General features: G+C 38.8%; 1 protein-coding gene across 1 annotated transcript in view; it reads right to left on the bottom strand.

Moving 5' to 3' along the window:
• CFAP61 (cilia and flagella associated protein 61) overlaps positions 1–14,831 on the bottom strand; it is a 229,931-nt gene that overhangs the window by 116,804 nt on the left and 98,296 nt on the right. Inside the window, exon 18 of the mRNA XM_043512158.1 lies at positions 8,265–8,392. Within this exon, the coding sequence (XP_043368093.1) occupies positions 8,265–8,392 (128 nt within the window). The remainder of the gene's footprint in view (positions 1–8,264; positions 8,393–14,831) is intronic.

Here is a 14,831-nt window from a genome sequence, read left to right as displayed (position 1 = left end):
TGTCATACAAAGTCTACACATTAATATTAAAAAATGTATAAGCAAGAATCAAATCCTATGTTACACCAGAGGGCAGAGTCACTAGCTCAACCAGCCAGCTATCTCACATTTCAACTGGCAAATTCCACTGTACTTCAAAAAACAAAACAAAACAAACAAACAAGCAGGAAAAAAACACCACTCAATGGCCCCTGACAGCTTGTTTTGAAGATCCCAATAGTCACATCTCAATTATGGATAGAAAAATCTCTTTTCCAAACATGCATCTTTAAACAAGGAAAAATAACCATGAATAGAACTGAAAAGCAATGATTTCCAGTGCCACTTAAAGAAATGGAAAACATAAATGGATTGTGGTGCAGTTTGAATGCTCCTTTTTTTATTCTCAACCGCATTGTCCAGATTACGAGAAACTCCAAGGCACTCAGGTACAAAGCTCCATAATGAGCTGATCGTGCTATTATCATGCTTAGTCACCCACCTTTTTTTTCAGATTTAAAATATCGACTTTTCTTCTCATTGATTACTTTGAACATTGCAACAGGCCCTTTGTGAGGTATAATATTCTTTGCCCTAAATATAGAGGGTTTTTTTTAAATAAAAAGCAACACTTACAAATATATACAAATACAAGGCATGCCAGAATGCTTGGTCCCAGCCTGGTGTTTGCACAATATGTTTAAAATGGCAAATGCTTAAAACAGAAATAGTCTTGGTTTTGAGTTGAAAATATATTCTAAAACAAGCCATTTCATTATAAAATAATAATATGGTTGTAATAATTCAGAATTATTTTTGGCAGAATAAAGTCAGATGATTGCTAGGAAAGATGATCTTGACTCACAGCCTTCCCCATAGGTTATGCTAGTATCAGTCACTGACAGTATCCATTGTGACGCTGATTTAACAACAAGGCAAGATATGACCTATCCTATTTATCTCTGTCACAACTTCATCTCTATTCACTAGAAATGATGGAAGGCAACAATGTCTGAATGATGCAGGCCCAGTGACACTGAACACATGGTAGACTACAACATTGTTATGCATTTGCCTTGGTATGAAAAAAAAGCAGTCAAAAGGAACCATACATATATCAACTCATGTGGCAAAGACCAATAGAATAAAACAATAAAGATCACTAAACCCTTTATTACATGTTAGCTCTGTGATCAGCAAGTAAGCACTAACTATTTAATTAGTCAACTAATTAGTGACAGGCAACATGAGGAAAGCTTCAGATGTTCTCAGACAAATGTAAAGATAAAAAGCCTAATTAAACAGCAAGCATTATGCTCGCTATTGCCAAACAGGATAGATGTGCAGGATATTGTGTAATAGAGTGCTGCCAGATAACAGGAGTTGTAGTTGGTCTGTTGCAAATAGTGCTTTAAAAAAAACCCTAGTATTTCTAAGCTATTCTTAGATACCTTCAGAAGGAAGCTGATTTCTTGACAGGAAATCGGGGATTTAGCAAATTAATGAGATCATCTAATTTTAAGACGAGATTCAATGTCTTACTGAAATAAACTAAGACTATGATCCTTTAAGTGCCAAAATATGTTCTATTCTGTGACATTGTATTACATTTTGTGATCTCAGCAACCTCTTATTTGTTATGTGTATAGTACATTTATGTATATAGAGTTCAGAGAATAAGCCATTGTTTATACTACAGGTTGGATTAACAAGGTTTTAAAATCATGGATTAAAAGGAACTTTTTCCATAATGAGGACACAATAACACTTCCCCCACCTATATGCAAAGAGATAGATAAAAAGCTACTTGGTCCATTATACTGGAACCAGTGACAAGATACTGCCATGAGGAAACTTTCTGGGATCTTGTAGCCAAACTCCAATCAACTGTTGTCAGAGTGTGCTAGTTAGCATGCTGTATAGTGAATCATATGCTGGAATAAACTAAAAATGATATAACGTAAATTATTTTCTTCCCTGGCCTAACTTTACTATTGTAACTGCCATTCTTAAATACTGTCTGACACTAAATCTTTCTGGAAAACTAGAATAAATGAAAAACAACAAATCAGGTACTCCGAGGGATGGGGGGTTAGGATATTTTTCAGAGTATGTCAATATGTAAGAAAATGCATAAAATATAATGCTATAAACTATGTTCAAGTGGAAATGTTGTTGAGGCAACAGTGATTAAATGAGATGTCTTTTTCATTCTATACTCAGTTTCCATTTGCTCAGAATTTTGTCAAATCAAATCTTTAACTCAGGTTGGCATTTCTCATGCTTGATCTCAGCTTCAAGGTCTTTTTTTTAAACTCTGAACTAAGTACTTACTTTTAAAAACAGAATTCACACTTGAAAAATTCTTTCAGATGCTGTTTTTGTAGCTGAATAATTCAAATATGGCTTTGTTTTATAACTTTAAATTTAGCATGTATATGCCAGTATATCTCAGTAAGGAATGCATATTTTACCAAGTTTGAAATGAGGAAGTTAAGAGCAATTTAAAATTTTATAATTCACATGATAAGTACATTAAGTTCACTGCAGTGATTATTTTAAAAATTACAGTAGATTTTTCAATATCCAGTAACATAAGTGGAAGCATGTATATTTATTCCAATATGACTATAGCTCCATAACAGGAAACATTTCAAGGATCACACGCTAAAATAAATTCAGGTAGAACCATATCTTGCATTCTGTATACCCCAAACTTCCAAAAAACTCCATTGTTGACAACTGTCCAGGTTCAGTCACAAGTTTCATGGTATTTGGTATTTTTCTTAAAACTGCAGCTCCTGGAATTGTGTAATCAGAATCTCAGCTTTAAAAAAAGAACATTTCTAGAACTCATAGCTGTAGACAAAAGTTTAAAAACATAAGCCCTAAAAGCTCAAAAACCAGAAGGCAAATAAAAATAACCCAATATGTAGTTCAAAAATCTCATTACTTTTAAGCCAATCGCATGGTTTTGGGGGGTCCTGACATGATTTTTTTTTTATATCTTGGTGTTCACATCACTGAGGATGTAAGATTGTATATTTTTACTTGATGTCTGATCAAACTCTTTTTCTTGTTATTGCTTCTTGTCCTAAGACTAAATATTTCAATGCAAAAAAAAAGAAGTCCATCTTTTAAAAATCTGTCCCTGGTACTTCTTTAGTTTGAGTCAATCCAAAATTGTCTTTTCTTCTGACATTCTACAACAAACGGTAGGCAAGAGCACTAATGAGATAGTTTGGAGTGGGGACAACAATAGGGACTGACATGTTGCTGAGTTGACCTGCTTCTCCACAAAAAGGGCATCATTAGGCTGCTGCCTCTGCTTTAGGGCTGGTGTGCATGCAAAACCACAATCTCTGGTTTAACAAAAGGTGTGATGTTGCACTACCTTGTCTGAATCCTAGACAGTGCCCTAACTCCTGTCTTTGTGTAAGAGAAGCATATAATTGCATTGGCCAGGAGGAGCCCTGGGTATGAATTGTGGGAGTCACAATTCCTTCCCTGCTTGCCCTTGCTCCTGCAGGGAAGCTAATTACTGTAGCAATTTATAGTGCTACTCATTCCCCCCCCCCTACTAGTTCAGCTCTGCTGGCTGATGAACTTACGGGGAGAACCAAGGCTCTGCTTGCTTCCTCTCTTTTGCCCCTTCCCACACATTTGATTAGGGCTAGGGTGTAGTGGCTGTCTGAAGCCTGCTTTCACACCTACATCTGGACTCACAATCAAAGAAGGCCATGCAGCTGATGAAGGTGGGTCTTCACTCTCCTGTGTAACTGCCTAGGAGTGATTGACAATTGTGCCCTTTTTGGTCAATTCTTGAAGAAAAAAATTCTCACTCTTGTGTAGACTAAACTAAAATTACTTTTGAGCTAAAACTAACATCTAAAGCAGGAACCTGAACTCAGGAAAAAGGAGCGGGAGTCATTTATTTGGATAATGGCACATGCAAAATAAGAAGCACTGCACTCACATTCATTGGGGTAAAACATTAGGGCTATAAACCCTCATATTTCAGGACATGAACCAACCACTTGCTGAAGGAAGGGATATTAGAAAGAAGCTTCCCTGGAGGGTATAATAGTCCACCACAGGATTCCCTGAAGCAGCTGGTACTGCCCCCTGTCAGACAGGACACAGAATTAGATGGACCATTGGTCTGATTCAGTATGGCAATTACGGGTATTCCTACAAACTCCTGATATTCACTCTGTGAGTGAAAATGAGGGACTTAAGAAGCATTTGCTAATAAAATAATAGAATACAAAATATACTTCAGCATTTTGGAGGATGGACCTCAGAGCACATTTTTACATTTGGATGATAAGAACTGATGTTAGAATCTGCCCTATTCAAACAGTGAAAGCACTGAATGTCCTAGAAAAATAACTGGAGCACTCTGTCTCAAATGGATTTTCCACAAACTACAGTGTTACTGCCACATTTAATACTACAGTGCAATAGCACCAAGAAGCAGTTTTCTACATCTTTCAAACAAGTAGATATAATTCAGTATTTAATGAAAAATGTATTTCCTCAATCCCAAACAAGTTGAAATCACTTCTAAAATCTAGTTGTAATGACTGTTATGCAGGTAAGTGAATTATATTTGTGTGTTTCTATGGTGACTACTAATGTAAAATAATTAAGTAGGAAGAAAAATGAGGAGAAAACTACTTCCTCTTTTAAGGATTAGGGGGTTTATAAATTGATTCAATCTAGTTATTTTTAGTACATGTAACCTTTGCAAACAATGGTAGAAAATTGTGAATATATTAAATTAAATTGTATTAAAAGGTCTCTGCATTGACCAGGAGACTCTCTTTATCAACTGCTGACATGAAAATTAAAACTTAGCTTTGTTAAGCTTATACTACATTAATATAAAAATATGTAAAAATCTGACACTGAATACTAGCTCCTTTGATTCTTTGAGTTCTTAATGGTTCTTATGTGGCAGCACTCAAGTTTCATGAATCTGAAAGTTCCAATTATATTGTCTTCAAGACTAGTACTCCTAAATATCACACAAACAGATCTTGTGAGCACTCTTAATTAGAACACAGCTGGAATAAGGCTTACTGCTGAGAAGTCTTGTCTGTGAAACTCTCTCAGAGCTGTAAAAGTAAATTGTCAAGGATACAATTAATTTTTGTATGAAAAATGCTGTACAAATGGGAAGGATTCTCTAGTGATTAAGGTGTTGGACTGGAACTCAGAAGATGTGGGTTCAACTCCCAGCTTTGTCACAGACCTCTTGTGTGACCTTGGGCAAGTCACTTAATCTCACTGTACCTCAGTTCTTCATTTGTAAAATGGAGATACTACTACTTTTCTCCCACCCTTTGTCTGTCTTGTCTATTTAGACTGTAAGCTTGTCAGGGACTGTCTCTTCCTTTTGTGTGCAGTGCCTAGCATAATGGGGCACTAGAAACAGCTAGGCTTGCTGGATGGTACTATAATATAAATTAGTAACAACATTGTAAGAGACATATACATAACACAGTTATAGAGTTTAGTAAAAAGAAAAGGAGTACTTGTGGCACCTTAGAGACTAACAAATTTATTTGAGCATAAGCTTTCGTGAGCTACAGCTCACTTAAAGCTTATGCTCAAATAAACTTGTTAATCTCTAAGGTGCCACAAGTACTCCTTTTCTTTTTGCGAATATAGACTAACACGGCTGCTACTCTGAAACCAGAGTTTAGTAAGTAACAGCACATGATGAGAAACAGAAAAAAGAGTAACAGCTAAAATTGCATTGGGATAGAGAGCTTAAGGTGTAGTGGGCAGAAGCACCAGAGGAGAAGGGTCTTACACCAATGGGGGATACACTGGGTCGAATGTTAGAAAGAAAGGCATTGGCAGCCCGGAAGAGGGAGTGGGAAAGGGAGCTATTCTGTCAGTTGCTTATAACAGTGCAATACCATTCATAAAGGGCTTTATCGCCCCCCATGCTATACAGATATTTCTAATTGTAATATCAACAACAGTGGTAGTAGAAACACAAAACCCTGAACTCAGCTCTTAGCAGGCACAGAGTCATTAAACTGGCAATATTTTTTTCCATTACTTTGTTTCTGTAATGAATACTTTGCTGTGTGGATTCTACTCAGAATCTGGCATCTAAAACTTTATATTGGTTTTTAAAAAGCTTTTTAACACTAATCTAAGCATTTTAAATCTACACTCATATGGAAAAGACATTCATATCACAAGATATGAAAATCATACAAACATTTTCTTTAAGAAGAGTGCTCCAAGAACAATGACAATAAGGAGTGTAGAAATAATATTAGACCTCTTTTACTTTAATAGATTGTATGTGCTGTAGGAGAACGGGATTCTTGGTTTGATGTGTATGAGGTCATGATATTCATGGAATAAACTTTTTTATTTCTCCATCCATCGAATAAACATAATTTATTATGAATCTTTGATCTTCTCACCTGAATTCCGCTCATCCATGTCATCATTACACGAGGACTGCTACTAATCCTGTCAAGCAATTTTAACACAGCCAAAATTTTGTTTAGGAAAATATCCTATCACAAAAAACATTTATTTGTCCCCATCTATGGCAGCTAAGAACAGATGAGTGCAAGGATCAAAAATGACCTTGGTCTCTGGTCCAAATCTTGCAATATTTGGTCCTGGAGCAGTGACGGTTTTAAATTCTGAGCCATAAGGATTTCATGAGCCATAAGGATTAGAAATGAGTGTGGAGAACTATAAATTAACCAGACCGGAAGCAGCATTTGTATTTAGCCTTGGCAAGTCACAAGATAATGGTCATTAAAATCTCAACAGTCTAAATCAAGGTTAGAAAGTACTAGCTATTAAAAATATTAGTACTCATTCCCTGACTCTGCCTGCACAGTTGATTTGCTTTGGTTTGGACAACTTATAATAACCATGGCAATTTGGTTTGCAGCTTTCTGATCTACAGTGATTGCCTATGCCCCTTGTGGGACCTCTGGGAGGCAGGGATTACTGGAGTGCAGCACACTCCAGTCAGACCCTCTCCCCGCCACCATTCCAGGGGCTGCAAGAGAAATGGTGTAGGGGCTAGATATGACATCTCTGTGCTTCCTGAAGACTCCCAAATGCCAGGATAATCCTCAGCAGGAAAGATCTGATGGCTTCTATGGCAGCTGAGTTGGGCTCTGGTTTGAGCCCATTATGTATGTTCCAACTTAGCTCTGAAAATAATACCATAATGAAGTGAAATGAAAGGAGACGTGTTCATCTCTCTTTCTGGTACTATACAGATAGTATTGAGAAGGAAAGGCACTAAATATATTGCCAGCCAGGGTGGAAAATGTTCTCAGTACCACTGTTCTGGAGTAGGTGATAAAAAAAAACAACCAAATACAAAAAACCCCAACCGCCCTCCCACACTGCCTGCCCCTACCCCCAAACCCAACAAAAACCACAGGGCCAGCCAATCAGTAAAGAAAAAACAAACAACCAAAAAATGGCCAAAAATGACACCTCACTCCACCCCCCACTATAACCAGCCCTGGTATTGTGCAGAGCTAGCTCCAAAGGTCAACAGTACACTGCTTTATATAGAAATGGCTAGAATTTTAAGCCACATCTATATTGTCTTTGCAACCAAGTCAAACAATGTATGTTCAAAGAGGACTTAAACTCAGTTGAAGCTAAACAGAGTTTTAATATGACTGGCTGCCCAATGTTGACAGACCCAAAACATGTTCTAGAATAGGCTCTAGGCTTTTAATTTACCCCATCAAGCTTCTAACTTCAAATCCATTTGGAATGTACAAGACACACACCCTACAACATTATTGCGAAGATTCTGCAGGTAGACTACAATTTAGTTTTGCACTCTCGTTGTTCAGTCCTCCTGTGAGACCTTCAGTGGTTGATATACAGGATGTCCTTTCATTCTCAAATTTGTATTTTAAGGTATTGCTAGTGAGGATCTGATTTTCAGAGATGACCTTCGTTTTTGTAGGCACAGTTTTGTACCTGAAAATAATTACATTAGTACTTTTGAACTGCTGAATCAATTAATAGGGAGAAATCTACCTCTTTACCTCCACGTATCAGACAGTCATAGATCTGACTACTAATTTTGCATCCATAATTCAAATGCCAACATAAAAATGCAGGTGCAATTATTTGTGGGTGCAGAACTGCACCAAAAAATAGAAGCTGAGTTGAAGCTTCATTGCTGAATCAAGACCTCTAAAATTAAAAAAGTAGCTTAGTCCCCTCCCTCATTGTAGGAAAGCCAGCAAAGTTAAAAAACTTACCAAAAAATCAGTGTTTCTAGAAAAGAGATTCCAACATTTGATGCACCAACCACCACAATTCTAGCATTGACAGACACTTTAGGCTCTAGCATCAGCTTTCGATTTATGTGGTTCAAAGCATAGCTTAACTGTAAAAGAAACCAAAAACAAGACATACTGTATATACATATGTACAAACCCAGGAGAAACCAGCTAAGAATCATTAGAATGTTAGTAATGCATTATCTTCCATTTTTCTAAAACTATTGTTATGGCTTATCAACATGACCAACATTATGAATTGCCCCAGGCATACCACAAATCAACCTAGTGACTAAACGTTTATGAGTAAGTATGCACATGTTTAACATGCTACAAAAAAGTACTAGAACTTAATGTTCCAATTTATCTTGGAGAAGAGGTTATGTAGTATTTGTTGGTGGCTAGAGACTGAACTTGGAGAGATTTCTATGATTTATTATTCACCTGGCACCTAGGAGCATACGTTTATATAATCTTTTGGTTATTTTATGCTTTCTGGAGCAATTGTTTTAGATTTTACCTTTTTTTAATTCATGGGAATATCTTTACCTGAAGCATAAATTTAATATAGTTTTAATATTTTGGATTTTTCTGTGTTCAAGCAGCACACTGAGAAATGGCTTCTAAAATCATTTTTCCAAATAAAGAAAAGTTAGACTGAGGGCCAGTCCTCAGCTGGTATAAATCAGCTCATCTTCATTGATTTCAATGGAGCTATGCCAATTTACACCAACTGACGATCTGGTCAGTAGACTTTAAATAATTAATTCATAGTTTCTCACGTTCACTTCTTCCTAAAGTATAAACTGGTTGAGACAGTAAAACTTGGTATAGTCATCTTTATTGGCGTCCTTTGGTTTCGCTAACCAACAGAATGTGCCAGAAAATATGTGAGAGAGGGGTCAAGAGATAATAATGCACTTGACAGAAAATCTCTGCAATGTGCTATATATAGTTTTGAGTTTTCTCATGGAAAGCAGAGAGGCTTTTTCCATTTTGAAGCATTACACACTTTGCATTTTAGTTATTGCTTTGGGTTGCACAAACTTCACATGCCACAGAATGCATAATTGTAAATTCACATGTGCATTGAAGAGAGAAATAGGAAACAGAACTACTTTTATTATTCATGAGACACTCTTCTCTTGCTCTATATTTCTGCAGACACACTTATTCAGGATACAATCTAAAACTTCTAACAGGTTTCCCTCTATTGCCTTTAGGAGACAAGAGGGGGAAAACAACATTTATTATTCCAAATAAATTATTCTTATAAAGATTTCTATGTATTTAGATTAAAGAATTTTTCTCTTTATATAAATTAGTTGACATAATAGCTGGATGTGTTAAAAATCAAGCCTCAACAAACAACGTGACTTTAAAGAGGCTGGCCATGCCAGGAACTACAAACATGTGAAAGGTTTGGAGAAGTCTTTTTGTACCAGACAAGGTATTTTATAATCTTGAAATCCAGAGATAAATGTATGTTAAATGCATGTTTTTGCCCTTCCACCTTTTTTTTTTTTTACTGCCAGATAAATGTTCCTCCAACTGTATTTTTGTATGGTACAATGATGACATCCAGTGGCCAGTTAGTTTAATCTCAGTTATGGGATTTCCCTAAGAATATTCCAGAAGATATTCTAGGAAGTTTACTATTCTGATTAGGATTCAAGCAATCACCACAGATGTCAAACGTATCAAATCTAGAACATCTTCATATGATTCCAAACTGTTCAGCTGCTACCCATGTTTAGAGAAATGGTTTGACCATGAAGAAGACTGCAATATTGTCAGAACTTTTGCTTTACTGAGTATTTCACAAATTTCTGCTTACCATTTTAAACAATTTAACTCAAAAACAGTAGTATTTCACCTACTTAGACATTTGTTTTAGCAAGATTTGTTATAATAAACTCCATGTTTAAGGAAAATGATTTATGAAAATGAAAATATAAAATTTTTCAACATTTCAGAAGTTTGAATGCATTTATAATGTGACAAAAAGTGAAAATCTTTTGAAAGGAAATTTGAGAAATCAGGAAACAGTTCAAATTATTAATGGAATGTCTTTACAGAAGAGTTTTGTTTAAAAAATAAAACATGCATATTTATACCTTTATGCAATATGATAAATGTAATATTTTGGGGACCAACCCTGCAAGTGCCCCACTGGACTTCCGTTGTTCTACACATGTTCTACATCTGCAGTCAGGGCCTTGAACTTTAAATTGCAACTGCTAGGATTCCTGATCAGGAATCCCTTGACTCTTTAAATATACTTTAAGCAACACTATGAACTTGAAATCTGGTCAGTTTAAAAAAAAAAATTAAAGGTAGCTTCAGGTATTACATCTATCCATGACAGGTTTCAGAGAAGCAGCCGTGTTAGTCTGTATTCGCAAAAAGAAAAAGGAGTACTTGTGGCACCTTAGAGACTAACAAATTTATTTGAGCATAATCCAGTGAATGCATCAGCTGTAGCTCACAAAAGTTTATTCTCAAATAAATTTGTAAATCTATCTATGAGTCACTCTGACAATTTTTGTGGTTGTACAATCACATTTCTGATAACTGTTTCCTCCCACCTTTTGCTCTGTGAAAGGCCCAGACAAACAAGGGAAAGTCACTAAGGTCCTACTACCAGATAGGGGCAGATCCTCAGCGGCTGTAACTGTCACAGCTCCATTGAAGTCAGCCAATGGAGCTATGACAATTATGAGCTATGACAATCTGATGATCCACCATGGTAAGTAGCCCCTTTTATTTTCATGGGAATGCTCACATATTTAAAGTTAAGTGCATATTAAGGTATTTGAGGGATTGAGGCCTAATTAATAAAAGAGGCAGAAAACAGCTGAACAACCTATTTAGAACATGCTGTCAGATGCACGAAGTAAACAAATTGAAAAAATAGAGAAAAACATTCTTCTAATTTCATTCAGCTGTTATTTTAGGTGTTATTTTTAACTAATGGGGACGGGGGGAGTTTCAGGCAGAACTATGAATTTTAAGTTGGTGGTGTTCCTTCAGTTATTTGAACCAACAGCTGCACTATATAGCAGTGTGGCCTAGTGAATAGAGCACTGGATTGGGATTCAGGAGACCTGGGTTCTATTTCCAGCTCTACAACTGGCCTGCTGGGTGACATTGGGCAGGCCACAGCGCCACTCTGTGCCTCAGTTTCCCTTTCTATAAGATGGGGATAATGATTCTGATCCCCTTTGTAATGTGCTTGAGAGCTACTGATGAAAAGCATTATGTGAGAGCTAGGTATTATCACAACAAAAAGTTTAAAGCAACAAACATGCAAATCGCGATTAAAACTGCTTTTCAATGTTCATCATCTACATTTTTCACCCAAAATACTGTTTGGATCTTCTAATATACATGCTTCTGTTCTCACATTTAAAGCACTTTGTCCCATATCTTCAAAGGCATTTAGGCACCTACTCCCATGGGAGTTAGGCACCTAAATAGGTTTGATGATCTAGATCTTTCTGACTGGCAGACAATGTTAGAGAGCAGGGGTGAAATCCTGGCTCCAATGAAGTCAGTAGTTTTGTCATTTACTTCAACGTGGCCAATATTTCACCCCAGTTTGGGAGGGCTTGGCTGGACACACCATTGTACTTCCTCTTATATTGCAGACAGCAGCAGTGGCACAGGAGAGGCACAAACAGAGCTGTAAACAGGGGAGTTTGAGTGGGAGTTTGTAAGGGGAGTTTGGGGGGAAGACTAGGAGAGCCAGGCAGAGGAACAGACAGGCTAGTGAAGGGCATGTGGGGTGGTCTGGAAGTGTTTTGGTGCTCGCTGGGGGTTTGTGTTGCTATGGGTGGTGGTGTTTTGGTTTGGTTTGTGTTTCCCAGACTAACAGGACTTAGGTGGGAAGGCGATGACAGACCAGAGGCAGCAGTGGGAGTGACCCAAGCAGTGGAAGACACAATGAGGATAACTGGATGTGGAAGCTGCGGCATGTACATGATCCTGGAGAGGGGACCTGAAAAGAGTTTTGTCTGCATGAAGGGCCGCCTGATAGAGCTGATGGAAGAGAAGATCCAAGGATTGGAGATGCAGGTGGAGACTCTGGTTGAGTTTAGAAAGGGGCTCGGGCGGATGATGGAGCAAAGACATGAGGTGGCTGAAGGGAAAAGCTCAGACTTGCAGATGGAAACAGGACCAAAGAACTCTGAGGGGATACTGCTGGGTGAGGAAAGTGGACAATGGAAGCATGTGACTAAGAGAACCAAGCAGAGGAAAAGACGGGGCAGTGAAGGAAAAATAGAGCTCAGGAACAGGTTTCCGGAGTTGGAAAATGAAGAAGGGGCTCAGCAGGTGGTCACTGAAGGTGAGAGGGCAAGGAAGAAGAGAAGAGCAGATAGTCCTATAGGAAGAGGGCAAGAGTCAATGGAGATAACACCAAATATGAGTCCCAGGAGGATACGGGATGGGCTGCAGAGGATTGTAAGGGACAACAGGAATCGAGAGGACTTGCAACCAGATGTAACAGGGGATAGACTGGAGAATTGCAGCATCGCCAGGAAAAGGCAGGTCTACGTGATTGGTGACTCATTGCTGAGAAGAATAGACAGGCCTGTAACAAGAGCTGATCCAGAGAACAGAAGGGTGTGCTGTCTGCCAGGTGCTAAAATATGGGATATGGACCTGAGGCTGAAGGGGATCCTAACGGGAGCGGGAAAGAATCCACTGATTTTTTCTTCATGTGGGAACAAATGATATGGCTAGATTCTCTGGAACGTATCAACCGAGACTATGTCAGACTGGGGAAGTCGCTTAAGGAAATCTAGGCTCAGGTGATCTTCTGTGGGATTCTGTGTGTTACTAGAGAAGATCAACAAAGGTGTGACAAGATTATGATGCTCAACAGATGGCTCAGGCAGTGATGCTATAAAGAGGGCTTTGGGATGTATGGCCATGGGGAAGCATTCATGGACAGAGGACTGTTCTCTCTGGATGGCCTTCACCTGAGTAAGGTGGGAAACAGACTTCTAGGATGGAGGATGGCACAATTGATCAAGAGAGCTTTAAACTAGGAATTCGGGGGAGATGGTTGGGAGATGTCCAGGTAATCTCCACGCCAGATTTTCTCTGTCAGAGGGAAGAAAAAGAAGTAAGAAAGGATACAGCCATGGGTAGGAGAATGGACATGAGGCGGAAGGGTAGTGTACATACCAATCTAATAGGTAATACTGGCAGTAGACTGTCTGTGCCCAATCGGGTAAAGAATGTGAGCGAAGCGAAACAGCAAAAATTAAGATGTTTGTATACTAATGCGAGGAGCCTAGGTAACAAAATGGAGGAACTAGAGCTACTGGTGCAGGAAGTGAAACCAGATATTATAGGGATAATAGAAACATGGTGGAATAGCAGTCATGACTGGACGACATGAATCAATCCTGAAGCACTTAGAGGAGAGGAAAGTGATCAGGAACAGTCAGCATGGATTCACCAAGGGAAGGTCATGCCTGACTAATCTAATCGCCTTTTATGATGAGATTACTGGTTCTGTGGATGAAGGGAAAGCAGTGGATGTATTGTTTCTTGACTTTAGCAAAGCTTTTGACACGGTCTCCCACAGCATTCTTGTCAGCAAGTTAAGGAAGTATGGGCCGGATGAATGCACTATAAGGTGGGTAGAAAGCTGGCTAGATTGTCGGGCTCAACGGGTAGTGATCAATGGCTCCATGTCTAGTTGGCAGCCGGTGTCAAGTGGAGTGCCCCAGGGGTCGGTCCTGGGGCCCGTTTTGTTCAATATCTTCATAAATGATCTGGAGGATGGTGTGGATTGCACTCTCAGCAAATTTGCGGATGATACTAAACTGGGAGGAGTGGTAGATACGCTGGAGGGGAGGGATAGGATACAGAAGGACCTAGACAAATTGGAGGATTGGGCCAAAAGAAATCTAATGAGGTTCAATAAGGATAAGTGCAGGGTCCTGCACTTAGGATGGAAGAATCCAATGCACCGCTACAGACTAGGGACCGAATGGCTCGGCAGCAGTTCTGCGGAAAAGGACCTAGGGGTGACAGTGGACGAGAAGCTGGATATGAGTCAGCAGTGTGCCCTTGTTGCCAAGAAGGCCAATGGCATTTTGGGATGTATAAGTAGGGGCATAGCGAGCAGATCGAGGGACGTGATCGTTCCCCTCTATTCGACACTGGTGAGGCCTCATCTGGAGTACTGTGTCCAGTTTTGGGCCCCACACTACAAGAAGGATGTGGATAAATTGGAAAGAGTACAGCGAAGGGCAACAAAAATGATTAGGGGTCTAGAGCACATGACTTATGAGGAGAGGCTGAGGGAGCTGGGATTGTTTAGTCTGCAGAAGAGAAGAATGAGGGGGGATTTGATAGCTGCTTTCAACTACCTGAAAGGGGGTTTCAAAAAGGATGGCTCTAGACTGTTCTCAATGGTAGCAGATGACAGAACGAGGAGTAATGGTCTCAAGTTGCAATGGGGGAGGTTTAGATTGGATATTAGGAAAAACTTTTTCACTAAGAGGGTGGTGAAACACTGGAATGCGT

The sequence above is a fragment of the Dermochelys coriacea genome, chromosome 3, assembly GCF_009764565.3.
Source record: "Dermochelys coriacea isolate rDerCor1 chromosome 3, rDerCor1.pri.v4, whole genome shotgun sequence".
NCBI classification, from domain to species: Eukaryota; Metazoa; Chordata; order Testudines; family Dermochelyidae; genus Dermochelys; species Dermochelys coriacea.
This window is presented reverse-complemented; position numbering and strand designations above follow the sequence as displayed.